The 26,755-nt window shown below is 40.3% G+C and overlaps 1 protein-coding gene across 8 annotated transcripts in view; it reads left to right on the top strand.

Annotated features, from left to right (window-relative positions):
• ltk (leukocyte receptor tyrosine kinase) overlaps positions 1 to 26,755 on the top strand; it is a 118,558-nt gene that overhangs the window by 40,905 nt on the left and 50,898 nt on the right. For 4 of the 8 annotated variants that reach the window (XR_008573372.1, XR_008573371.1, XM_054795934.1 and 1 more), the window contains exons 2-16: positions 10,777 to 10,875; positions 13,670 to 13,822; positions 14,049 to 14,277; positions 17,319 to 17,455; positions 17,592 to 17,735; positions 18,216 to 18,365; positions 19,029 to 19,129; positions 19,204 to 19,364; positions 19,438 to 19,532; positions 19,901 to 19,972; positions 20,179 to 20,353; positions 21,987 to 22,137; positions 22,305 to 22,424; positions 22,803 to 22,959; positions 26,536 to 26,721. Coding sequence is in view for 6 of the 8 variants with exons in the window: in XM_054795929.1 (XP_054651904.1) it covers positions 10,777 to 10,875; positions 13,670 to 13,822; positions 14,049 to 14,277; positions 17,319 to 17,455; positions 17,592 to 17,735; positions 18,216 to 18,365; positions 19,029 to 19,129; positions 19,204 to 19,364; positions 19,438 to 19,532; positions 19,901 to 19,972; positions 20,179 to 20,353; positions 21,987 to 22,137; positions 22,305 to 22,424; positions 22,803 to 22,959; positions 26,536 to 26,721 (2,130 nt within the window). In the remaining 2 variants the exon portion in view is untranslated. Of the gene's footprint in view, positions 1 to 7,678; positions 7,783 to 10,776; positions 10,876 to 13,669; positions 13,823 to 14,048; positions 14,278 to 17,318; positions 17,456 to 17,591; positions 17,736 to 18,215; positions 18,366 to 19,028; positions 19,130 to 19,203; positions 19,365 to 19,437; positions 19,533 to 19,900; positions 19,973 to 20,178; positions 20,354 to 21,986; positions 22,138 to 22,304; positions 22,425 to 22,802; positions 22,960 to 26,535; positions 26,722 to 26,755 lie in introns of those variants that run through there. The other 4 variants (XM_054795933.1, XM_054795931.1, XM_054795932.1 and 1 more) reach the window with 2 other exon arrangements.

The raw sequence follows: 26,755 nt of genomic DNA, 5'->3' as shown, positions 1-26,755 counted from the left end.
AGTTCACAGACATATACAGTCCATACATCATTTTAACAAAGGCATGCACACTTCAGGGCGATAACCAACTCGAATGTCGCCTACCATTTTACTTAAGCTATTTAGGTTGAATGGAAAAACGGGAATGATTTCTTTGCACTAAATTCTCCTCGGACGTAAAGCTATTCACACGTACAGTAGGTTTTCACAAATCATGTTTGCCATGAGTCCCTCTTGGGGGGTGGGCAAGAATGATCAGAAACGAGATATATTTAGCCTTTGGTGAGGAAAAAAAGATATACACTACAGTCGTCCCTCATTTATTGCAGTTAATTGGTTCCAGACCCGACCGTGATAAGTGAATTTCCGCAAAGTAGGATTGTTTTTACTGTTATTGGAGCCCTGTATACATGAAATAACACCCCTATAGTCACCTTTATTCTTTCCTATTATTCTTGGTTTACACCACATTGCTAATGTGCAGGCTACGGGATCACTGCAGGGACACAAAAGACGGCCACGGCTTTAAAGGGATAGTTCGGATTTTTTTACATGAAGTTGTATGACATCCCCATCAGCAGTGGACTACAGCAACAGCGAATTACCCCCCACTTGGTCTGCTAAGTCCAGTTCTGGTCGGATTTTGGTGATGACGAACGCAGTTCCGCTTAGTTGCTCGGGACATTTAAGTCAAGAGTTTGGCTTCTCAAAACAAAATGTGTTCAGAAGAGTTATACATTTGCATCCCAAAAATGCCTTCTCCAAAAAATCTGACCTCACAAAACGCTCGGCGTTATATTTGTCTCCCGCCGCACCCCTGCACACTGTCGCCAGTGCATTCATGTGTATGTGATGAACACACTTGCATCTTCTTCCGCAGTGGAACACATACGTAAACAAGAAGGCCACGGCACTCGGACGTGAAAGGAGAGTGGCATTACCGCGAGTGTGTTCATCACATACACGAGCATGAGTCTTATTTATGATTTAAATGGCTTATGCACTCTTATTTTGTCTGCTATATTGGGCAAATCCAATGTAAAGGGCTGTTATTTCATGTCTAGAGGGCTCGAATAATGTTAAAAATCATATTAAAATTTCATGAACTGGTTTTCTTTGCTATAACTACGAAGATATTCACTTTATAAATAAGGAATCCAATTTGCGAAAATTCACTTATCATGTCTAGAACCAATTAACTTTGATTGGTTATTTTCTTCCAGATTGACTACCTGCAGGTGTCTCAATACTCGTGTCCTTAGTGCATTTGACAAAACACCATACGATACATTTGACAGTTTAATAGCTCAGTAAATTTGTGTTAGTTTCAAAGGAAAAAAGGCACTCAGCTGCGGCACGCAAATTGGCCGCTGCTTTGTTGCTCTGGTGGAACTTTCCATTGGAATAAAAGCAAGCGATGTTTACAAATATAAATAAACGCGGGCAGATTTGCTCTTTGAGAAACCCACAGCCAATTTGGGGAAAGCCGATCTTTTGATTTCTCACTGGCTTGTACCAAAATACATCTTTGAACAGATGTTATCAGATGTAGTCGAGCTGCGTACAAATTCCCCCTGTATGTTAAGTTGTTCAACAAGAGGCCTCCGGGCTAATGTCTTCTTCAAAATATATTGATGTCGCTCTATGACCTCGGCGCCAACCAGCAATACAAAACTAAATCCGCCCCAGGCAAGCTCAACACATTGTCTTTGCGTGATATATTTACTATAAGAAGTCAAACAGAGATATTTTAGTCGCATTCTAACTCGAGTGAATGATAGTCACAAAGTGTCACTTGTGTCTAATAGTAGTACGTTCGTGTGAAAGCTTTGGAATAGAAAAAAAAGTAATGGGGGCTAAGCTTCTATATTAGTTATTATCTGCAGGCACAACTTTATCATCTCTAAAACAGCAGGGAATGTCTGAGTCAGGCACAGGTTAGCTTAGCTTAGCATAAACACGCTCTGGCTCTGTCCTAAAGTTAGCTAGCATGTTTTGTTTTTTTCCCAAAAAAGGAGGATTCTTTGCACACGTAGGGGCTTGAATGTGATAGTCAACAATAACGATAAAAATGCCAAAATAGCCAATAGCAAAATAATATTAAAAAAATAAGTTTCAAAGAAATAAATTCATATTAATGTTGTTTGTAACAACTACAGACAAAGAAAACCTTACTAATAATAATCTAATGAATGACATACAGGCAGACCAAGACTGGGTGACGGAGACCCCCCGTTAGGGGTGCTGTGTGTAATGACTTGTGCATTGGGGCCACGGTTGGCGTCCGCACCGGTTAGAGTGTTTTTCGGTTAATGTCGAAAATGTACGCTGCAATCTTGCCTCAGTTTGCATGCAATGATAGTTTTACATTCATGAAACAACACATACTGTAAAGCCTAGGTCACAACTGGTTGCACGAGCTCCCACGGCGTGTGGCGTGCTGATTTCCGAGCTGTAGACTGACCGCAGAGGTTCTTTTTCATGTCAAACTGGACAGTTTTTTTTCAGGTTGCAAGACAAACCTACGCACTTGACACATCTTTGTGTGGCCAACGTGTGTCTTTCGTACGTTTTGCTGGTGTCAAGTTTGGGCAAATGTCAGTTTTTTTGTACGTCGCATTTGTTGTTGTTTAGATATTTTGTACAATCTCTGTGCGTGTCAAGATCTTACTCCCTCATGGTCACCACAGCTACGTTCTCCACGAACAAAACAAAAACAAAAACGCATCGATTTGGGGAACGCCAAAAAAGGCACGGGCAAAAAAAACGTACGTCTGGTTGTGACCTAGGCTTAAATGACGAATGGAAGGGATAAATTAATATTTACCTCTGCCAAGGTGCAAGCGTTTTCCCCCTTTGTCCACCGTACGTGTTTACCGTCCAATGACTGCATGAAGATTTGGTAAAAAAAAGACCACAAATTTGTGGTGCTGTGTCTAACGGTTGACATGTACACAGATAAATGAGTGCATGAAAACTAGGTGGCGGAGGATCACCCTTTGGTACTGCTGTTTGTAACGACTGCCATGTAGCTCAGCCAACAACTGCACAAAAACTGGGTGATCGAAACCACCAATCACCGGTGCTTCATGTATTGACTGACATGTAGACCGTCTAATGGCAACACAAAGCCTGAGTGCTGCAGACCACCAATTAGTGGTGCTGCATAGAATGACATGTAGACCGACCTATGACTGCATGAGCAGTGACTGTGAGTGTATACAGTTTCTACATTTACCTGTAGAGAGCATGTCTTGAAAAAGAGGTCACGATAGCTAATCATGTATGCTGGCTGACTATCTTTCTGGAGGTGGTGTTGTGACACATGTGTAGTGTTTGAATAGTCTTTCTCCTGGCCAATCCACATTAACATGATTTATTTCTGCCTGCAGCCTACTTCCCGCTGTAAAGTAGTCAGATGAAATTTCAAATCTTGGCTCACTTTAACAGCTAAAGGAGTAAGGGATTGGAACATGTCAGTATTTTATTTGTATGGATTTTATTAGCTCGGAATACAGTATGTTAAACAGGTGGAGAGAAAGAACAGTAAAAATAAAGATGGCATCCTGCATACATACTTGGATATACATAGAAAAGCAATGCATTGTGGCTCCATCTTTAATCAATACACTTTGCACAAGCTAAAATTCCGTTCTTAAATGTCATCTGAGTGTAAATGTAGGTTATACTGGAATGACAACATAGAGGAAACATATAAGTCTTTCAAACTTCTTTTCCTTTAGAGCAGGGGTCTCAAACTCGCGGCCCGCGGGCCATTTGCGGCCCACCAAATCGTATCTTGCGGCCTGCGACTGGACATCAAAGATTAGTGTAACTGCAGCCCGCAACAGCTCAGTGTTACTTCCATACTTCCAGGGGCAAGGAAACACCAACACTGAACTAACAGTGGTGTTATCACATGGATGTATTGTGAATTGTATCGTATCGTGAGGTACCCCGAGATTCCCAGCCCGACTCCCAATACTTGATGCCTCACCCAGAATTTACCTCCACTGGCCCCCAGTGAAATTGAGTTTGAGACCCCTGCTTTAGAGTGTTCCCTCGCTCTATTGCGGTTTGGTGTATTACAGTATGAAATGAGCCTGGCCCTTTAAGGAGAACCAATGGAAAAGCCTGCACAAAACTGTGTGCACTGATGTTTTTGTGACTTTAAGGTCATATATCCCGAGGTTGAATTCCAATTTGTGCAACGTGTGGGGTGTTTTTCTTTCCCAACAAGGTTCGCATACGGTAAACAAAGGAGCCACTTTGATATTTTACATTTTGCATACTTATATACACTTAAAGGCTGTGTGTAACAGCTGACAAAGTGGATTTTTACTTTTTCTGCGCTGCCTGTTCTTCTATTTTTGCTGTTGTTGTTTTTCAGATTGACAAATATTTCAACTGTCTTCTTGTCATTTTTCATAACACTGTGACTTTATTCTCATAACATCTCGTTATCACGTTTTCCCAACCTGATTTTCCAAAAATTGCAACTTTATTTTTTGTTTTGTTACTAATATTGTGAAAATGATTGTTTTAAAGTTATAAATATTATTATGTTACAATTTATATGTCAATGTTATGACTGAGTTCCAACATTTCTACGTTATTTTCATAAAATTACTGCTCTATTTCAATATTTCTTGTTGTTTGTTTGCACTTTTTTCTACTGTTTTTTTCCCACGTCTGAAGTTTTTTTTTAAATTTTCCAATTATTTCAACTTTCTTCTTTTAACTTTTTGTTTTATAATTATAAATATTATTATTATTATTATAAATATTATTCCCATAATATTTGGACTATTCTTGTAACATTAGAACTTTTTCTGCAACCTAATAAAAAAAATGACAACCTTATTTGTGGTTTGCTTCGTTTCTCACAATATTACAACTTAAAAATAGTTTTTCTTTAATATTGAAACTTTATGCTACTAAAATGACATTATTTTTCCATGTAATATTACAGTGTTATTCTCGTAAATATGATGGTGTTTTCTTGTTAGATCACAGCAACTTTTTTTCTAATATTTTGACTTTATTCTTGTAAAACTCCTGCTGAATTTTTTTTTAATTTTTGCTGTTGTTTTTTGTTTTTTCTTAAGTTTTCTTGTTAATTGTAATTGGGGAAAAACAGCTGTGGGCGGCAAAAGGTGCCCGGGCCGCACTTTGGACACCCCTGTTTTACAGTATTGTAGTGGTTGCAATGAAATGTGCTTCGTATGTCCATATCAAATCCAAAACATGTCTTCGAGAGGGATATTGCCAAACATTACCCAGCTTTCCGTTCTATTTGATGGCTGGCAATTGGCCACACGACAGTTTTCCTAAAAGCCTAAAAATGAAGCTCAGATGTCTGTCCGATAAAATGGGATTCTCTGTGGGGAAATGAAGCGAAGAGACACGCAAGTTACTGGTGGAAAGCAGAAGAGCTGTAGCCTTGAACTAAATCAAATATGCATGGAACCGCTTTCATCCCCCCGGGGCGCTTTGGGGCAAACACCTTTAAACAGATTTACAGGTATACCCTAACACACCATGTTATTTGGTGTTGGAAGTATGGACTGAAGGAAATGCACTGTCTCGAAGTTTTATTTGTGTTTTGACATCTGCTTGCAAATCTGTTTATTGTTTTTTCCACTTTACAATCCCAACAGGACAAGGCAAACAGGAGTTGTGTGTGTGTGTGTGTGTGCGTGTGTGTATGGCAGTGGAAGAAAGTTAACTGCATATTTAGGGGGATTCCAAAAGCCATCCAATGTTAACAATAGGCCCATAATTTTTTTATAGGTCAAGTGAATAACCCTCTTTAACAATAACAATGACATGTAGCGCTTTCTGTTTTAATAGTCCAACCGGCTTGTTAGCGCTATTGCTGCTGTTATGAAAGTGTCTTTATAATAATTTGATTAGTCACACCGGGCCTTTCACTGACCTCGCCTTAGGGCCGTCCCAGCTCAATAATAAGGCTGTTCAGAAGCCGCTCAGAAGTTTCAATGAAGAAAACCGTCATCTTCCTTGCTGTTTGCCGGTTGTGCTCGTTGGGTCATAAAAGTACGCGCGTCACGTGTAGCATCCACACCCCCCCAGGCAATAACATGTTTGCTGCTGTGCTGGGGAAGGTGCCAGGCGTTGTTACCTCTTCCGAGGAAATTATCCACATGCTTTTTTTTTTTTTATCCTTTCAAACTTTTACTTTTGGATTTGTAACGTTTTTAGAATTTCTTCCTTCAAGGGATGTCCCATCAAACTGACGACAGCCCACACACTGATGTCATAAATAATTGTCAAAATGTCTATGTCCCTCCGTTTAACAGCAGAAGCCGCACATCTGTCAAATCTGATTTGGTAAACTTGGCGTGGTCAGCACGTGTAATTAACATTAACATGGAAAATGCCATTTAACATGTTGATGTTATCTGACTTGCTATAATTTGCTATATGATTCGAAATATTTTTTTGTGTACAGTGATCCCTTGTTTGTCCCTTGTTAATTGGTTCCAGGCCTGACCGTGATGAATGAATTTCCACAAAGTAGGCCTCCTTATTTAAAAATGGAATATTTTTGTAGTTAGTGTGAGGAAAACCTGTTCAATACGGTTTGTAACATTATTAGAGCCGTCTAGACATGAAATAACACCGCTATAGTCACCTTTGCGCTCATATTACCCAATATAGTAGACATAATAACAGAACATAAGCCACTTGAGACCTAAAAGAGACTTGTGCGTCTTGCAATGTATGTGTTCCCTAGTGGAATTGAGTGGCAGGGCGGAGAGAAAGTGGCGTCAGGGGTTCAGAGTGGAGTTTTAGCTTGGCGTATGTTGCAACAGTAGCGCGTGTTTTTATTCAGGATTTTTCTTTGGCATTATTGCGCCTGTTGTGAGATAATTCAGATAAAAGCCTGTTTTTCGTCAATCAGGTCTGGCGCTGGTGTGTCTCACTGAAAATTATAGTAACATTACTGACACCTAGTGACTAGTGTAGAATAGTACACCAGTGTCTTTGAATGTGTCTTTTGAATGCCTTATACCTGTATTTATATCAGGGCTGTCAAATGGTTACAAATTTTAATCAGATGAATCACAATTTTCAAATTAATTAATCATGATTAATCACCATGTCACACAATGTTACCTTATATTACCTTATCATATTATCATATTACCTTATCATTTTACTATGCATTTTAAACTAGCAAAGAGGACATCTGGAATACTGGAAGTGAACAAATGCATTGCAATTGATGTGAATCGGATGGGTGGTAGGATTAAATAAAATGTGCTTCTTCGTACTTCTTTTTGGACATTCACAACAGTAAATTGTACTATGTGATGTATTCCTATGTAACTTGTATGCATGTTCAAAATAAATTAAACTATTACCGAAAATGTATTTACCTAACACTGGTTTCTTAGTAGCAGAATATTTGAATCAGACTTTAACTGTGTTGTTATGAGCAATGAGGAGTTGCGTTCAAAGACACCCCGTCAGTTAACTTGATTTCTGGGATTTCCGAGCACACTTAAATGCAGCAAATTGTACTTCAGCATTCAGTGTTACAAAGTGAGTGATAAGAATATCCACTTATGGATTTTCATTGCATTTCTGTTTATTTAGACCACCCATACACGCATAATAAAGACGTTGTTGTGATGTTCGGAGTGTCCATGAACGCATCTTGCGCTCTGCCTCGTGACAATGAGGAAGTGTTGCAATGAATGGACTAGAGACGTGTATGTTTGTTGTAGGACATACAGGTATATGGTGTTGGAATTGCACTGCTGTTGATGTGTTCAGGTAAGAATAAAGTTATAAAAGAGCGTCAGGCACTGTGTGACTCTGTGGAGCTACACTGTGCCGCTGTCTGTCGTCATAATAGAGAGCCGTGGCTTGCCATGACGTGTGTGCATTAATTATGCCCCAAAATTTAACGTAATTAATGAAATATATTAGTTGCTGCCGTTAACGTGCTATTTTTGACAGCCCTATTTTATATTTTAATTTACCCATTTTTATGCTTGACAATGCTTAATGCAGGCAAAAAATTGCTTAAATATCCACAAAACACAAATATACCACAAAACAGCATGATTTATAAATGTATAGATGTCTGAAAAACTGAGTGAAGCCGATGCAACGCAGTGTTATTTCCCTCGAAAACAATCTAAAAAAGACAGGGCATCTTATACATGGAGTGTAGAGATTTATACAGGCGAACCAACAGGTGGCGCCAAATGACTTGACCTGGAGAGACATCCAGTGAAGCAGGATCACCAAATATCGAGCAGCTTACAAATCCTTTTTAGTGCAATCTCCCTGTTATTTATTTATTATTATTATTTTTATTGAATTATTTGATTATGGCTCCGGTGGCAGAGTGGTCGTCTCCAAATCTGAAGGTTGCGGGTTCGTTCTTCCGTCCTCCCGTGATCATGACGAAGTATCCTTGGGCAAGATACTGAACCCAGAGTTGCTCCTGATGTTGTGTCATCAGTAGGTAAATATGCTAATAGTGTCAAAGCGCTTTCAGTGCCTTGGAGGTGGAAAAGTGAGAGACCGTTGAAAAAATATTTTTCCGAAAGCACTTCTTGAAAAAGAGGCCTTGTCTTATATTCTTGTCCATACAGTATTATTTTGACCTGCATGTTTAAGCCTTGGTGGAGGTCTGCACTCTCTGGAGGTTCTTCAGAGGGTCTGGAAATGCAATAATAAACTTGGCTATAATCTAGTATATAATGACTGTAATGCAAGGCCAAGCATTTCTAAATCAGTGATTAGCTTTCCACTACATGTACTAGTACAACAATAAAGCCAAAGAATAAGTTCAAATAAAAGCTTTCAGGACATGATCCTTTAAAAAGTGGTAAATTGCCACTGTGTTGCCTCATGCGGCGAATGTCCTCATCCACTGTTCAGCACAACACAGGGAATTTGAATAGGGTTGACAATCCTGCATTCCACTAGCTATCACTTTTAGTTTAACTTCTCTATGACTACAAAGCCGAGTACCGTTATTGTGAATATACGCTTACGAGATGAAGCACGGGAATACATTTCACGTAATACATACACAGGTCGTTACTCGCCCCAATTGTCATTTAAACATCCTTTATAAACAGTCGATTGACTCCATTGGTTCTTTTCTATCATGCAACTTGGACATGAGTATGTCATGAGACTGATATGAGTATGTGAGACTGTTGGCTTCTCGTGTCTCAGCATGTCAACAAACAACATTTATTTATTAGGTTCTTGTTCAAGCATGAATGTAATAGATGCAATTTACCCCTTGTATAGGGCACATACACTCCTGATCAGAATTTTAAGACCCGTTGAAAAATTGTAAGAATTAATATTTTGCACTATTGGATCTTAGGGAGGCTCTGAGTAGAGTTTCATAATGCAAAAGGGGGTGAGACAAAAAAAATGGAGTAAGCAATTTACTGCAAATAACCATTAAACTGAAATAGTCTGTTCATCAAATCAAAGGTTTAAGACCATAGCTCAAAACTCCACCGAAACTCACTAAAAGTATAAATACAATTTTCCAAAAAGGACTCTGTAATGACTAGCTGCGTCGTTGTGGTTAATCACCTCAAAAATTGATTTGGACATGCTTGATGCCAGTGTTTCCAGGAGTGGAGGGCATCCACTGTTTGGAACTAATGTCCATTTTTGTAAACTTCCCTTGCCATCCATCCCCAAATGTTCTCAAATGGATTTACAGTAGATCGGGGGAACACGCAGGATGGTCCAAAAGAGTGACGTTGTTCCTCTGGAAGTCTTTTGTCAGGCAGGCATTGTGAACTGCAGCGTTGTCCTGTTGAAAAACCCAGTCATTATCACATAGATGGGGCCTTCAATCATGAGGGATGCGCTCTGGAGAATCTCCACATAGCAAGCTGTCGTTTGACGCCCCTGCACAACCTGAAGCGCCATTGTTCCACTGAAGGAAAAGACAGCCCAGACCATGATGGTGTCACTTCCACTGTGTGGAGGTGGGATGAGGTGGGATCTCCTTGTCATGCCAGTAACGTTGGAAGCCATCAGGACTGTCAAGGTTGCGTTTGATCTCATCTGAGTTGAGACCCTTTGTTCTTGAGACCCTTCTCTCGCAGGTGACGTCTGATGGTTATTAGACTGCACTCGGCACCAGTAACAACTTTCATTTGGGCCGAGGATCATCTCGTGTCTTGACGGACAGCCAATGGGATCCTTTGGCTCAGGGCTGGTTAAATCTTTTTGGGCCTACCACTTGACCTTTTTGTCCTCATAACCCTGAGGGGAATGGAATTTAAAAAAATGCCCCTGAGGATCTTTCAAGAAGTTTAAAATGACTGTCTTACTGCGTCCAACCTCAGCAGCAATGGTGCGCTGCGAGACGTGTTGCTTATGCAGCTCAGCAATCTGACCGCATTCAAAGACAGAAAGCTTTTTTGTCTTTTTTGTCCATCAGGAGATCATGACAGTGTGAATACCTGAAAGAAAATGACGTCGAATCCACATTTTTGACTTGTAAAGGCGGTTGTCTGATACTTTGAAGAGCCTATTTCACTGTGATGGCTGTTTGAAATAAATCGGTGACTCTGTTTTTTTTTTGTCTCACTGTCATTTATTCTTTTTTACATTTTGAAGCTCTACTTAGAACCTCTGAAAGATTTTGTGAAAAATGTTCAAACCTTGACATTTCATTTTAATAGGCTTCCTGAGACATTTTTCAGAATAGGATGATGGATACAATCCAAGAGAATGTAAGCATTTGTGGTGATTGTGTGTTCTGTGTCTTTTCAGTCATCAACTATTGCCACGCACTTCTGGGCAGTCTTCTGGAAGACAGCATGTCAGATCCACTTTTTGCTCATCACCTCAACTCAGAAGACGACAGTCAGTGTAAGATTTGCACATGACATTACGCACTACAAGACAGTGTTAGTTCAGTGGTTCCCAAAGCTGACGTACCTTGACCTTATAAGTCATTCCACATCAAAGAATTGTATTTTGCATGGTCAAATTTGGATGACGTTTCACATGAGCACTGATAAACAGATGTAATCGTCCTGCTTAATCCAGTCTGACATTGGCATTCTTCCATTTTAAAGTCCTTCCAAATCGAAGGGGAAAGTTCTAACGCATACAGAGCAGCATCATGCTCTGTCTCCTTCCTGCTTTCTGCTCCGTGCTCTTTGCGCTGTGCAGGTGCCAGACGCACTTGTAGTTGTGAGTTTTCAGTGCTAATTGTTTTTCATTTTATTCACGTACCCCTATGACCTGACCTGATTGTGGAACCTGATTTTTTTTTTTTATTAGTTAAACAACTTTTATGGCACGTAACATAATGCTCCAATTAACGCCTGTATTACATAAAAAAGGCAACTGGCTGCAGGCAACTTCCTGATGTCGTTTTTGGAAAATGAATTCCTGTGGTCAGCATCCCGCACCTTTTAGCAACCTCTGCATGCACTGTAAGATGTCGGTTGCACTGCTCACCTGTTGCACTTGAACACATCAGTGGTATTAATGCTGGTGGAGCAGTTTGCACCTTAACTGCTATTACAACATTGGCTCTGTTGCTGCCGTGTTTTGCAGTATTTAATCAAGGACCATGTGATCAAAGAAAGCTTTGTTTTCCTTTCCACTTTCTGATGCTCTCCAAATCATTTCCACAGTTGAAAAATGACACTGTTATCTATAATGACTTTTCAAATATTTGGAAATAACATTCTCTCCATTTATCGCTGCAGTTTCCGTAAATAGAAGCCCCGGCTATAATTACAGCAATTATGGTATACTGCATCACTGATAAGGATGCCTGAAGGGTTACATTGTGGTTTTCTGTGACAATTTGTTTTCCAAGAATAATTTATTCAGCTCAATGACAAATGTATTAATGTGAATAATTTGGTGCTTACCCAAATTCAGGTTGTCTTGCCAGAGGGCCATTTTATTTAGAAATGAACAAGCACTTCAAAAGATTTAATTCATAGAAAACTACCCAGTCTAAAACTGGGGGGAAGCGTAACCAAAAGAACAAAAGTTGCACACAAGCGTTTTGCTGTAGGCAAAAAGGCAGTTTGACAAAAAACCTGACTTGTTTTAGGTCCTTTTTGTGAACAAAGTATTCACTGTAATTCAATTATGACAGGGGGAAGTGAATTCCATTTTTTTAAGATAACTGTTTAATAATGGAGCTTGTGCTTGTATTAGCCCCACACGGAATCTGTTTGCCAAATTGGCTGAAGTGCCACTTTCCCCTGCAGCTGTCACATGACGTGTTTTTTCTGTGTATGTCTGCAATATGATGGGCAGACACACTATCACTCCAAACAGAACAGAGCCTCCATCTGTCTGCCTGTCTGTTACATACCTGATTTTATCCAAAGCCATTTAAGAATAGAGTGGAACATTGGTTAGTGTCATTAATTCGTTCAATAAGGTATGACTCTAACTGAATCAATTTTTTCCCATAAGAAATAATGCAAATCAAATGAATCTGTTTCAGAAAGCCAAAAATGTTAACACAAAAAAAACGCTTTTATAGTTTTACATGCAGAAAACAATTCAAAATGCATATAAATACTCATATTTAAGGTTGCTTTTACTTGTATTGAAGACGTGATTGTTGATGTGACTGTCCCCAAAGACACAATGTGGCAGCGAGATCAGCCACCACCACCTTGTTGTTTTGACATGAGTTGTTTCCTGAATTCAGTAGTGTTTCTGATTTCAATACTGTAACCCAAAATGGAGCCAAAGAATGTTGCAAGTTGCAGTATTTTGATAAAGAAGGTGAGAAACATTATTGAGTTCAAGAAATAACTTATGACAAAACAGGAAGATGGTGTCCGTTGGGTGTCTTGCTGCTGCATCGTGTCTTTGGGAACAGTAGTCTTCAATTAAGGTAAAAGCAAACTTAAATGTTCATTTAGCCCTTTCATTCGTCATTTATATGGATTCGGAATTGCTTTCTGCATGTAAAACTATAATTCTAAAACTATAAAAACGTTTTTTGTGTTAACATTTTTGAGAGTCAACCGCTGATGACATCATAGATGGGCAACGTAACGTCCAATTGCCATTTTGTTCGCTAGCTAACAGGATGCTAATAAGGAAGGACGTTTTCTGATAAAAAAAAAGAGAGGAATAGAGATGGACTCACGCAGTGTATTAATAACACAGTAAGACATGTGACATATTGTACGCTAACCGGAGAATACACGCAAACCAAGGGAATATTGTGGCATACATTTTCGATGTTCACCAAAAAACACACTAATCGGGGTGGACACTAGCCGAGCTTCCGCTGTATGTTCCAAGGAAAACGGCTTGCCGTAAAGTTATTTTCTTAATGAAATGACTCAAGCACATGGTAATCTCCCTGCATGGCCTCATCTCATTTGTTTCACTTTCACAACAGGGTCTCTTTTTTTCTTCTCAGTCACCGATGTGAACAGCCTTATTGTACTCTTCCTGAAATTCAACATGTCTGTAACATGTTACAGACATGTTAAATGAATGCGGGATGTGGTAATAATACCCGTAATCAACATTCTGTGGGTTTTGCCTTGAAGATAAACACTTCCATTAATTACTGCATTTCCCCTAATGAGATCCAGTTTGGTTTTGAATTACTCTCCCAACATATTTTGACCATGATAGTGAATCACACATGCGTCATGTCTCGCAGTTTCCTCCTGTAATTTTGAGACACCGTGCCTCTGGACTTTATCAAATCACAGCGACCAAAGTGACTGGTCGGTGGTGTCTGCACAGCAACCGGGGAGAGAGCAGCAGGCAGGTTCCAAGCCTGAGGCGGACCACTCGGAAGGGAGCTCTGATGGTGAGAGACTCACACAGTCCGTGCTCATGTTCTTGTAGGCATTAAATATTCATAGGGAAAGATCTTCAGATGCAGTTTAAAAAAAAAAAAAAAGGATCTTTCTCTGTGTTCCCTTCATTTTTGATATCCATATCTGGTATGTTTCTTTGAAGCATGGAGCAAAAAAATGTATGACACAGCTATAAAACATTCAAGTAAGAAACAACTCATCTTTTTTTTCTTGAAGGTCTATTTCTTCTTCTAAGCCCCTCCCCGGGTTCCAAAGCTTCAGGGAGTTGTGAGTACCATTTAACCAGCCCAATCATACACAGAAGTGAGCACCAGTGTGTTTTGCGTCTGGCTCTGTATGAGACATCACCAACAGCGGGGGACCTCTTGGTCCTGATCAAGCCGCTGCACTCAAGTTCATTCGCTGATGTCATCGCTGTCCGGCCTGAGAGACGAAAGGACATCAGGTCAGCAAACGTCCACCAAACATGTCATGAGTATTTGCTTTTGTGCATTTGCATAAAAGAATAATAATCAGGAAGCAAATAGGCTAAAATCCCTCAAAACTCTCTTGTTTACACTTGTCTTGCGAGCAGGAAGTCACACAGACAAAAAAGGCTGAGTCTCAAATGGAATGCAGTCATCCCTCGCAACATCGTGGTTCGAACATCTCTCGCTTACTCTATCGTGGGTTTTCCAAAATTAATTAATAAATGATTGCTGTTTGGCTTATTATTAGTAAAAAATTATTGAAAGACAAGTCATGTGTAATATTCGGGTCACTAGGTGTCAGTAATGTTACATTGATGAGACATTGCCTTACATTACATTACCTTCACAATGCATGGTCAAGGTCCAATGCATGGTCCAATGCAAACGAAGGACGACTGTACTTCTGTCAGTACACATTAATAGGTATCCTGTGTACACTGTGTACTTCAAGATTCAAGATTCAAGAGAGTTTTATTGTCATGTGCATGGTAAAACAGCAGTTATACTATGCAATGAAAATCTTATTCTGTTCATTCTCCCAAGAAAAGAAAGGAAAACACAAGAAAGAACAAGAATAAGAACATAAGAAACATAAACATACTTAGTTCCATGTTCACCGTGTAGTGCTGTCCCAAATCCATTTTTGTTGTTGCACACTTCACAAATGTAAGAAAGACAATCAGCCATCTGATTGTGAACTTCCCACGGCACTTGCAGTAGTTATTATTAGCAAATTTGCGCTGTAAAAATAATAAATATACCGTGATTCATGCAGGCAGGTAACAATGGAGTGACTTACTTTGCCGTCCATGCCTACATCTATTGTGATTGAAGTGCTTTGCAATTTGATGTCCACCCTATCAAGAGGAAAAAAGTTTGGCTTTAATGCAGTGAACGAGGCCAAACGAGACCACACAGAATGATACCTTTTACTTCAGTGGTTCTAAACTATATGAAAAACATCCAAGACGATTTGTGGAACAAAATGGCATATGGGCAAACAGTCCCAGGTGTATTGTTTGGGAATACAAGGACAGGTATTTGCTCTTGATTTAATACAGACGTGCAGCCGTCTCTCGTGGAACTAAAAGCATCCGTGTCTCCTGACGTAGACTCTGGATGTGAATTTATATAATCTCTCAGGACAGAAGAAGGATGGGTGGGCATATGCAATAAGGTGGTATGACAGCGTGGGTGGTGTCTTTGCACTAATAGACTCTGCAATGCCTGTGTGCTACGCAGACAGATGCACCCAGTGCTACCTTGTGTGGGTCTAGATTAAGGATGTATCACGTTGTAGCATATAAACTGCACAGTATGTGCTCTTCTTCGCACAAACGTGGCGTAATAATTATAAAATTCCATGTCATTCAGTACACAAGGAGGCGATAGCAAGTACCAATCCTTGACACTTGATTTCTTGAGATTACTTTTAATTTATATTTGGACACCAGACTCCTACATGTATCTTTATTAGCACTATTTTTGCTTCTTTCTGAGTTCAGTAGGCACAACATTGTCATGACTATTCACACAAGTTTTATTGGAAATATCCCTAATAAAATCTGTGTTTTCTAAATCCTTACAGCAAGCGCCCATGAACAAAATCTACAATATCATGATTTTTCTTCCAAGCAGCAAGAGGCATACTACGTCATGTTGTGACTATTCCAGTATGTTTTACTGGAAATCTATCCTGATTATCAAATTCCTGTCAGCAAGCAGCATGTAATGCAATAATAACAACTTTGAGCATGTGGTGCCAGATTTGCCCCACTTGTTAGCAGCTTTTTGCACATTGTGTGGCAGGATACATTCTTACTCTCCTTGCCCAAAGAAAAATGGCAACTTAGGTTTTGGTCACACAAACTCTGACAGTTGCCTGACTCCGGTGTCAAAAAACTCTCTATCCACACGAATGGAGTTAAAAAAAAAATGTCTGTCCACATAAGAACACAGTCACCGGCTTTCATGCACATACTGCCTAATCAGAAGCCTGAAAAAGCAACCACCCCTGACTTGGCCATGTGTTATATCACCTCTATTTGTTAATATTGAGAGAGACAGGCAAAGGCCCTTGAGATTCTTGTCAGGTGGTTGCGCTTTTATGCAAGCAATAACAAAACTGAACTCAGACTGAGCGCTTGACAACACAATGAAACAGCACGACACAGCACATTAATACACAACAGCTAAGTAACACACACAGGACATACTAATGCGACTGGAAATGACAAGCAACAACGTAATGTAGTGCTCAACATACAAATCTAACAACTATTTACAGCAAGCACTGTTTATGCTGGGAACCCGGGAGCACTCCAGCCACGCTACAATATTGTGAGATATCAGAGGCACAATGTGTACATTATCTTCAAAGTTTGCGCTCGCTTACACAGAGCCCAGGAAAAATCATGTTTTTTTAGTCGTATTATAAGGCACACACAAATGAATAATTCCTAAGTCAATAACTTCATGTGCTGTTCATGTTGCACATTTCTCAAGGCACAAACCAAAAAACACACAATCTCCACTCCAGAGTTTGTTAGGCCAAAAACCTATGTTTGCGTGTGGAGGAGATGCCAAAATGCATAGAAAATATGAGTTTTTACAATATCCGTATTCGTGTAGACATGGACTTATATTAGTATTACTAGTAACAGTTTAGTAACTCTCTCTCTCACAATCCAATTTGTTGAGGCGGATGGCCGCCCCGCATGTAGTCATGTTTCTTTTCAAGGTTTCTTCCCATTACCTGGGAGTTTTCCTTTCCTTCGGGCAGGTCTTCCATTACATTTGTCTAAGGGCCAGAATATTTCTCGGCAGACACCGTGAGGGCCAGATGGTATTATAAAAAAAAAAAGGCGAGCCAATCGAAAAGCTTTGGCGGGCCTGATGTAGCCTGTGGGCCGCCTATTGAGGGCCACTGCCGTAGGGTATTTTTAATGTACAGGGACAGCAGTTCTTTCTGTAATGTGCTCTATCCTTAAAACCGCATCAAATTTGGTTGATGCAGGGCGGAGTGGGAAGCTGTAGAGACTTTGATAGGCCAAGTGGACAAGCCCTTCCAGGTGACCCTAAGCTACACCGGGTGTGTGGAGGGCGGAGCCACAGTGGCTCTTGACTCTCTGCAGTTCATAGATTGTGAAACAGGTGAGTTGAAAATGTTTCGTGTGGAACTTCCCTCACATTTGACCATACATAGCAGACAGACAAAGTCAGTGGATTAGTTTCATCCTCTGACTGCCATCGGAGGGTTACATCATTTCTGTTTTCTCTTCTTGCTCAGATAAAGAGGATGAAGTGATCAAACCAGATGTGGACTGTGGCGATAATTTCTACTGTGAAAACTCTGAATATTACATCGACCAAAAGCAATTGTGCGATTTCCACACAGATTGCCCTTTAGGAGAAGATGAGGGTTTGATCTGCGGTGAGGATTTATTTGGCAGTAATGCATTTTCATGACCTGTTGATGATCCTTGTTAAAATGTTCTTCCTTTGATCAGAAGCTTCAGATCATTCCGACAGCCGAGGGACTACATATACCACAGACGATGTGCAGGAAGCTATTTTTTAATAGTATGAACGTCTTAAGCTTGAACTTGTCTTCAGATTTTGGTTTTGGATCATTTCCACCCAAGGATCAGCTCCCACTTATGTGAAAATTCTGGATGACAAGCAGTGTCTTTCCAATGAGATGATGTTTTATTTCAAATCCACTGTGGTTTTGTATCTAGGCAAGATCATAATAACTCTACATATCAATAACAAAGCCTTTTTGAAGCATTGCACATGTCCTAATTCTAAATTCACAACCATCTCCCAACATTGGGAAATTAAGATTCCGAGGGATGAGATGGTAGTAGTACCAGCTGGGGTTTTCTGACAACAATCCTGCTGTCTTCCTCAGGTGCACTTCCATTTGGCTCACACTGCTCATTTGAGCAGGATGCTTGTGCTTGGTCGGTGTCCAAGCAGCACTCTGCCTGGAGGAGGGTGGCCGGGGATGAGCTGCTACAGAAAGAAGACATGCAGGGTCTCACCCTGAAGAGTACTCCAGGTAATACCTTTATGTCCAAGGGACATGTTGAAGGTCTCATATTATATTATTTTTTAAAAAATATTTTTAAAAAGTCTAAGAGTTCCCTAAATAATGTAATCTAGCCTGGATGCTGGAATTTAGACATTTTATAAGTGCTAAGAATTTGAGTAAGTGTTGAGTAAGTATAAGTGTTAGAATTTGTATTCACCTAGCTTTTTGTGCAACAGTGCTAACATTACACTCACATTCTAGGTTAGCCTATTTACAAAACAAAATGATCAAACTGTAGCTCACAGGCGGGTAGCTGTAGCTGACTGGCGGTTGGTTGGCTCCATGATGTATTTTTAAATGTGTAGCGAAGCCTGCTTTTTAGTTTTTACAAAGCTACTCTCTGTGAAGTGACGGTCTTAGCTAGCCAGGGACGGGTCAGAGGTGGTATCATGTGCACAAGGAAGGAGGTTTTTCCTTCATGACATGAAAACCTGGAACTTCAAAAACAACCGTTTAAGTGCATCTTCTTTTAAAAGGGATGCTTGGTGCTCATAAACAGGCTCCAGGGACATGTATTACTGTTATAGCATTATTAAAAATTAGTTTTGCAGATAAGGAAATCTTGAATACCAAATATACGGTAAAAGTGATGAGATGGTATAACACAATAAACTTTGCTGCTGTGCACAGGACACTTCTTGTTCCTGGAGATAAGACAGAGAAATTTTGTGCAAGAGGCATCTGTTCACAGCCACGTTTTCCCTCCTCCTGTCTCCAATAAGACTTGCCAGGTAAGATCACTCCTGTGGGAATAAACTTAATTATTGACCTGATGCTAACTCCTTCCTTGCATGTATTTGTACAGATGCGTTTTTCTTTTTACCTGTTTGGGCGCTTCAATGGCTCCTTGTCAGTGACTTTAGAGGAGAACGGGACCACCTCTGGACATCTGGTTTGGGAGAGAAAGAGTCCTTCAAAGGATGACTGGGAAGATGTTGTCCTGCTCTTGACTGGACTTCATCATGAGTACTTACAGCATATATCATATTTTGCTCCACTCTTATCAATAAACCCACAAAAATGATGTCTTTCTTTGCAGGTTCAGTGTTAAGGTGACAGCTGTTTGGTTCCAAGGCTCCAATGCTGATGTTGCCCTGGATGACATCGCAATAGGTGCCACCTGCTTTGATACAGGTGAGATTCATAGACATTTTAATCACTTGACCACTAACTGCTGATAGTGGCCCATACAACAGAACTTCAGGCTTTGTTTTTCAATCATTGGCCATTGCCTGAGAAGGTTTAATGGCCACAATATTAGTTATACTTGCAAATATGTGTAATAACACCCGGTGGAAGAGCTGCATTGTAATTGGTGCGTGAGTTGACAGTGGTGTAGAACTGCACTGTATCATACAGAGAGTTGTTTTTAATATTTTTTCCCTTCTGGCTTCAAAGGTTAAGTCATTCGTTAAGTTTAATGTTCCCATTTTCTTTCAAACGTTGATTCAACCAGTCATTCTCCACCACTTTACACCACATTCCTTTGTGTCCCTTCTCAGATCTCAACTCTTTCCTGCCCATGTCTGACCTGAGGGATTTCTTTAGCCCCCTCGCAGAGCCTTCATCATCAGGTGAATTTCTGCTGCTCCTTTGCTGTGTCATTTTTTAATCCATTATGAATGGCAAATCTTATTAGAATGTAACGGATTGTTTAATCATGCTGTCCAAAGCCACCAGAAACACCTGAGCAATGGTTGTTAATCCATTCTCATGTTCCAGGTGGATCCTGCAGTGAAACTCACAGAACAGGACTTTTTTTTGTCTCTTTGTCTTCTAGAGGTGTCTCTGATGACCTGGTTTTTTAACTCATGTGGCGCGAGCGGACCCTACGGGCCAACCCAGGCCCAGTGTGACAGTACCTACAGGAACAAAAATGTCAGCGTGATTGTGGGGAAGGAAGGGCCCTTGAAAGGAGTCCAAATGTGGAAGGTCCCTGCCACCAACAGATACCAGTACGTGACGTGGTGCTTTATTCTCATGTAGCAGGGTTACGTTTGTCCTGCAACATGTGTGTGTGGATTTAAAGGGACAAATGGCAGTTCTGAGTGATGTGCTCTCAGTATCAGGTTACCATAGGTCACCACAATGAACGTTACTGAAGGCAACAGAGTACATCCTGTGCCTGAACCTGACACTGCTAAACATGGCAGACAGGATTGTGCTTTTACACAACCACAACGCTGCGCAAGAAGCTCAGTGTTTTTCTCACACAATATAAGTGGAGCTAACTAGAAATGTATTCTCACTTAACTTCTAATATGGAAAACTATATCCATCCCCCTCGTACTGAGAGATGTTTCTAATATTTGGGTTATCCTGCTACATGAGAAGATGAATATATGGAGTACCATAATGATGATGATAATAATCCATCGATACATTTCCTATGCCGCTTATCCTCATTAGGGTCGCGGGGGTACTGACTTTGGGTGGGGTGCACCCTGCACTGGTCGCCAGCCAATCGCAGGGCACATACAGACAATCATATGGACAATTTGGAGTCGCCAATTAACCTAACATGTTTTTGGAATATGGGAGGAAATCAGAGTACCTGCAGAAAACCCACGCACGTGAACATGTGGAGAACATGCAAATTAACACGGCATCAATAAAAATTGGCATCGACGGCTGTGGCTGTAAGCAACCTCCTGACGTAATTTTTTTAATCAACTCCACAAGATGGCATGAGCGGCATTTGAAGTATCGTGAGTGGTCACCATGCAACAGCTTGTTTACCTCTGCATGCGTTTTAAAGGGTTAGTTGCGCTTTTCATGGGTGTTACACTTGCTGAACTCATCAGCGGTATTAATGCTGGCTAAGCAGTGGTACAACAGTGAGCACTATTACAACATTGGTTCTGTTGCCGCTGTACTGTGCAAGACGGGTCACCTTACAAGGGAATGGCGAAAAATGTCAATTTTTGACACGCCCCTCCCGCCCCTCCAAACCTTCCTCCTAGCTTGACCTTGACCTTCTCCTCTAGAGGTGTCACCAGATCTCTTGTCACACGATCCCGCGAGATTAAAACATGACAAAATTTCTCGTTCAGAAAAAAACGTCTCGTGGGCACTCGTCTCGTCTCGTACACCCAGTCTTGCACATGGTCTCATCTCGTGACACCCCTGTTCTCCTCCAATTTCTGAGAATTATAATTGATGATGTTAGACGATCGGTGGACAGACGGAATTGGAGTCATGTTGTAACCAGTCACAGCACACTATGGCAAACGACTAATTGGTGCGTTCAATGACCACCGAACAAAGTGCGAAATTTCAAAGCTTGATTAAAAAAAAAATATTATCAGTGAAGCAGATAGACAAACATGTAAAAATGTTGCGACTTATGTTGAATGAGATGTGTTTTCTTTAGGTGAAAAAAACACCCCGGCTATAATTAGAGCAGTTATGGTAACATTCATAAAGTAATACCTCATAAATGACCGTGATTGTTTTTGTAAAAGCATAATTTTTGATACAGCTTTTGTGTGTGTACCTAATTTTATGGCCCCTGAGAGGATTGCTGAGAATTCCCAGCAGTAAGCATTTAATGTCTGTGTGTGATCCATCATCCCCTTGCTTGTTCAGGATCTCCGCCTACGGGGCTGCAGGAGGGAAAGGAGCCAAAAACCACAACAAACGCAACCACGGCATTTTCATATCAGCTGTGTTCCCTCTGGAGAAAGGAGATTTACTTTACATCTTAGTGGGCCATCAAGGAGAGGATGCATGCCCGGGAGTGAGTACGGCAAGCACAAGGACCAAATGAATGAATATATTTGATCTCCTGGATTTGCCAGAGAGTGTTCAAAAGTCAAGAGGATGACCCCGATTGAAATAAATGCTTTCCCTAATTTGACTCATGTTTGTGTGGGGTTTGACTTTCTTTCTCACATTTCGGTGCAGAGAAATTCCCAATCCCAGAAGATTTGCCTTGGAGAGTCTTCTGTGATTGAAGATGGACACCAGGGGGAGGAGTGGGCTGGCGGAGGAGGCGGTGGAGGAGGAGCTACCTACATCTTTAAGGTCATTACATATATAGTAACGCCTTCTGCTAATTTGCGTGAAGAATTTAATAAGATTGTTAAAAAGATTGATGGTTGGAAAGCAATTTTTTACATCGTGTGCTACACAAACAAACTATTGTGGTTGTAATGCATCCCTTGCACTGAGCGCTGTTTCTAATGACTTTATTTAGCTACATGACAGGGCATAAATACTGTATATTTAACAATAATCATTTGGGGTGAAGTGCAGTTCTACTGTACATCGCTGCACACCACAATAATAAACATATTGTTAAATGAATACCTCTCTGACACTGTCTTATATATAATGATACAGCTCTTGTATTGCATCGTATTACTGTAGATTGTGCAGCAAACTAACATACTGTCCTATCAGATGGAGCGTGACGTGCTGGTTCCCTTGATAATTGCGGCCGGTGGAGGAGGAAACGCTTACATGGAAGACCCAGAATCCAGTCTGGATCAAATACCTCTGGAGCAGTTTGAGAACAGCACCACAGCCCCCAGTACCGATGGCCGAACTGGCGCTGCAGGTATGGACATGATGATCCTGCAAGTGCTTGTTTAGAAGGAAGGCTGTGGTGATGTCCCACCATGCGGACCAGGCTCAGATGTCTGCTTGTATTACTTTAACCATCATGTATTCCTCTTGGCCCAGCAGTACAATCAATGTAAATCAAATCAGGTTTTCACTGGGGCTCCTTTTTATGCACAGCAGCCTCCAAATTTGTGGTATTACTGACATTTTACATAATAAGGACAGCAAAGACACACACATTGCGGTGTATAAATGAGATGCAATAGCTATGAATGCTTGTGACACCAAAGATAGGCTACTAACTGATTTCCTTCTGGGCCATGCAGCCTAAATTGCTGTCATTTATTTGATGTGTACCTGCAGTTTTTGCATATTGAGATGTGTGCCCAGACTTTATTTGAAAGCAGCCCTTTGCATGCATGCTCTAACTCAGCAGGATGTGCAGATAATAGGATCGGTCTGGATGATATTGTTCGTTTCCTAGCGGTGACCTTTGCAAAATTCCATGCACTCAATGGACACTTCATTACCTTGTTCGTACACGTGCATAATCTAATAAGTTGCAATATTTTGCCTTGATGCTGGCAAGATTTAATATTTTAGTTCCTTGTGCTAAGAGTTACTGGAGTACACAAAAATACATACAGGCCAGAATCAGCATCTGGAGCTACTAAGGACGTGATATGACATGAAATGAAATATTGCTCATTCTGTACCAAGTAATGCTTTTCATTTCCAGACATAGCGTGCTATACAATGCAGCACCTGCTGAGATACAATAATAACACAGTGGTGTGCAGGCAGGGCCAGCAAGGCCTTCTCTGCAGTACTGACCTACATTTACAACTTAAATTCTAGTATTTGTTCCATAAAATTGTATTAATTTATTCCCAACAGTTTTCTCAGTTTGGGATCAATTGTTGTTTGAGATGGAAAATGAGTGCAATGGAGTGGCCTCAAGTTGGAGCCCTCACATTTCTTCAGTTGCACAGATGTATTGACTTATTGGTGCCATGTGTTGGTTCCATTTCCTTGAACCGTGGAAATAAAACAGTTTGAGCACCTCAGCATGCAACCTAAATTTGCTATATCTCCTGAACATGCTTGTTGCTGCTTGGCTGGATATTTACACGGAATTAGGATTTAATGTGTGTGAGCCCAGCTGTGCAGCGGTCAGTTTACGTTTACTCATAACAAGGAAGTCCTGCCAGCTGGCAAAAGATGTCAGAATATACTACTTACGGCTTGCATATTGTTCTGAATGTGTGCGCGTACTTTCCTGCATTAACAACATTGACATGTGAATCTAACAGCAGTCCCCATTGGTGTTTATCAAGCTCCCATGTGCACTTTCCGATTATACATTGACGCCATGTGATTCTGCTAATTACACCAGAATGAAAATAGGTTTCCCTGCAAACATAATTGAATGGAGTAGCAGGGAACATAAATCCTAAGTCTCATACATGCACAGAGAGCTCAGTTTGCTGGCCGGTCAAAGCGGCCTGTCTCAATGAATGCCTGTGGTGCCGGTTTAACCTGCTAAATCTGCTAAATGGAACACGGACAACAGCTGACAAGTGGCACCGGAGCCAAACACTCAGCAAAACATGTTGCGATGTTCTTAATTTAACTCGTCTTCACCATACGACATACGCAACCGTCTGCCTGCTGGAGACTATAAAGCAGCTGGATGCAGAGTACTCATGTCTCCACAACAACCCTCTGTATCTTTAACTCCATAAATCACTCGAACTTTTACAGGGCCCCCGAGGCCTGCTTTAAGGTCGACAACAAAGACTAGACTTTAGCATTTGATTTGTTTGGATTTATAAATGTTCCTAAAAGAAACAGTGGAACTCAAAACGATCAGTTCCAGAGGAGGCTGTTACCATCAGAAAACGTTTATTAAATGCCTTAAAAAACATTGGAACATTCTTAAGTGTCATACAAGGGTACAGGAAGCTATTCCTTACAGTAATTGTAAAATGTGAAAACATGTTCTCAACCTTAACCTTTGACTACAAAAGGGTGTCCAAACATTTGATGCGGGGGCCACTTTGACATTTTTTAGATTTGTGTTCATAAAACACACTGAAACCAGTCCAATCATCATAGATCATGTACGAGGCGTGTATTAAAAGTTTTAAGTATCAGAAAAACTAAAAGGGATAAGGGTTTTTTGATCATTTCTTTTTCAACATAGTCCCCCTAAAGGGCTGAACACTTGCTCCAACGGCGCTGAAGCGCTTTTATCCCGATGTAGAAGAAACCTTTTTATTTGGGACTCAAGAAACCCCTCAACTGCAGCGATGACATCATCATCACTGGCAAAATGGCGACCAGCCAAGGCTTTTTTCATTTGGGGGAAAAGATGATAGTCAGAGGGGGCCGGGTCTGGCGAATAAGGTGGATGGGGAACAAGTTCGAATCCACAATTGTGAATTGTTACCATGGCAGCCACTGAGTACACTGAGCCACTGCACAAATTTCTGTTTTCTCCATTTTTCACTGAATCCTTGACCCGTGCTTGTTCAAAAATCTGCAAAAAATATAAGAAGCATGTTAGAATCTTAAAATTTGGCGGGAATACTTACAATAGGTTGAACTTTCAAAAAAATCATAGGTTTGACCATGCATCAACGCTTCTGATACACGATGCTTAAAACTTTACACCCCTCGTATGTTAAACTGTTTAATATAGCTGAATACATACACAACACAGGCCGGGGTAATTCTTTTCAATCTCAATTTTAAATAGATTTCCTGATTATCCAAATACTGTATAAATATTTTATATATATATATATATACAGTATATATATATATTTATATACTATATAAATATATTTTGTTTTTCATTTTACAATGTCAGACATAAATGTAGACAATGGTTTACTTTTAAAAATGTTTCTCAACTGCAATTTTAAAAAATGTTTGATAATTGCTGGTGAATGTGATTTGTTTTTTGGTCTATCAAAGGCAATTATAATTGCAGATACTGTTTTTTTTAATATGCAATTAAATTTTCTTTAATGGCGAAAATGTAAAAAAAAAAATTCTTGTAACCTTTTCTTTTCAGTCTAGCCTCAATCGTCCTTGCTAATGTTTTTTTTTTTAATTGTCTAAACTACAATTAAAACAATTTTAGAAAATTATTTTTTTTTTGGTCTGTCAAAGTCAATTATAATTGCAGATGATAGACGTTTTTTTTGAATATGCAATTATTATTTTTTTACATAGTGAACAACTTTTTCCTGGCAAACCTGTTCTTTTCAGTGTAGCCTCAATCATCCTTGCTAATGTTTGTTTTACTTATTTAGTAATATTCTTTAGTTATGTAGTTATTTTCTTCAAGGTGTTTTATGTTTTTTTTAATGTTTTTTATTTTTTAAATGCCGCAGGCCAACAAAGAAATGGCTCTTGGGCCACACTTTGGACAGCCCTGAATTATGGGGATGTGGAGACAGGGGATTACTGCATTTCCCTTGCTCATATTTGTGTATAAAAACATTGCATTGCCACCTTTACTTACTAGTATGTAACAATGTCAAGTCTGTGTCCGTCTAAGGTGGAGGTGGAGGCTGGAAAGACAGTCCAGTCTCTCACCCTACGGCTGGCGGGTCCTTGGTGGAGGGTGCCAAGGGGGGTGCAGCGTGTCTTTTGGCCCAGTCCAAACTGGGCTGGTCCACCTACGGGGGGTTTGGAGGCGGAGGTGGTGCCTGCACTTCAGGAGGAGGCGGAGGCGGTTACAGAGGTGACAATATTCATCAGTTCTTTTATTCTTACTG

The sequence above is a fragment of the Dunckerocampus dactyliophorus genome, chromosome 13 (assembly GCF_027744805.1).
Source record: "Dunckerocampus dactyliophorus isolate RoL2022-P2 chromosome 13, RoL_Ddac_1.1, whole genome shotgun sequence".
In the NCBI taxonomy this organism is placed as follows: domain Eukaryota; kingdom Metazoa; phylum Chordata; class Actinopteri; order Syngnathiformes; family Syngnathidae; genus Dunckerocampus; species Dunckerocampus dactyliophorus.
This window is presented reverse-complemented; position numbering and strand designations above follow the sequence as displayed.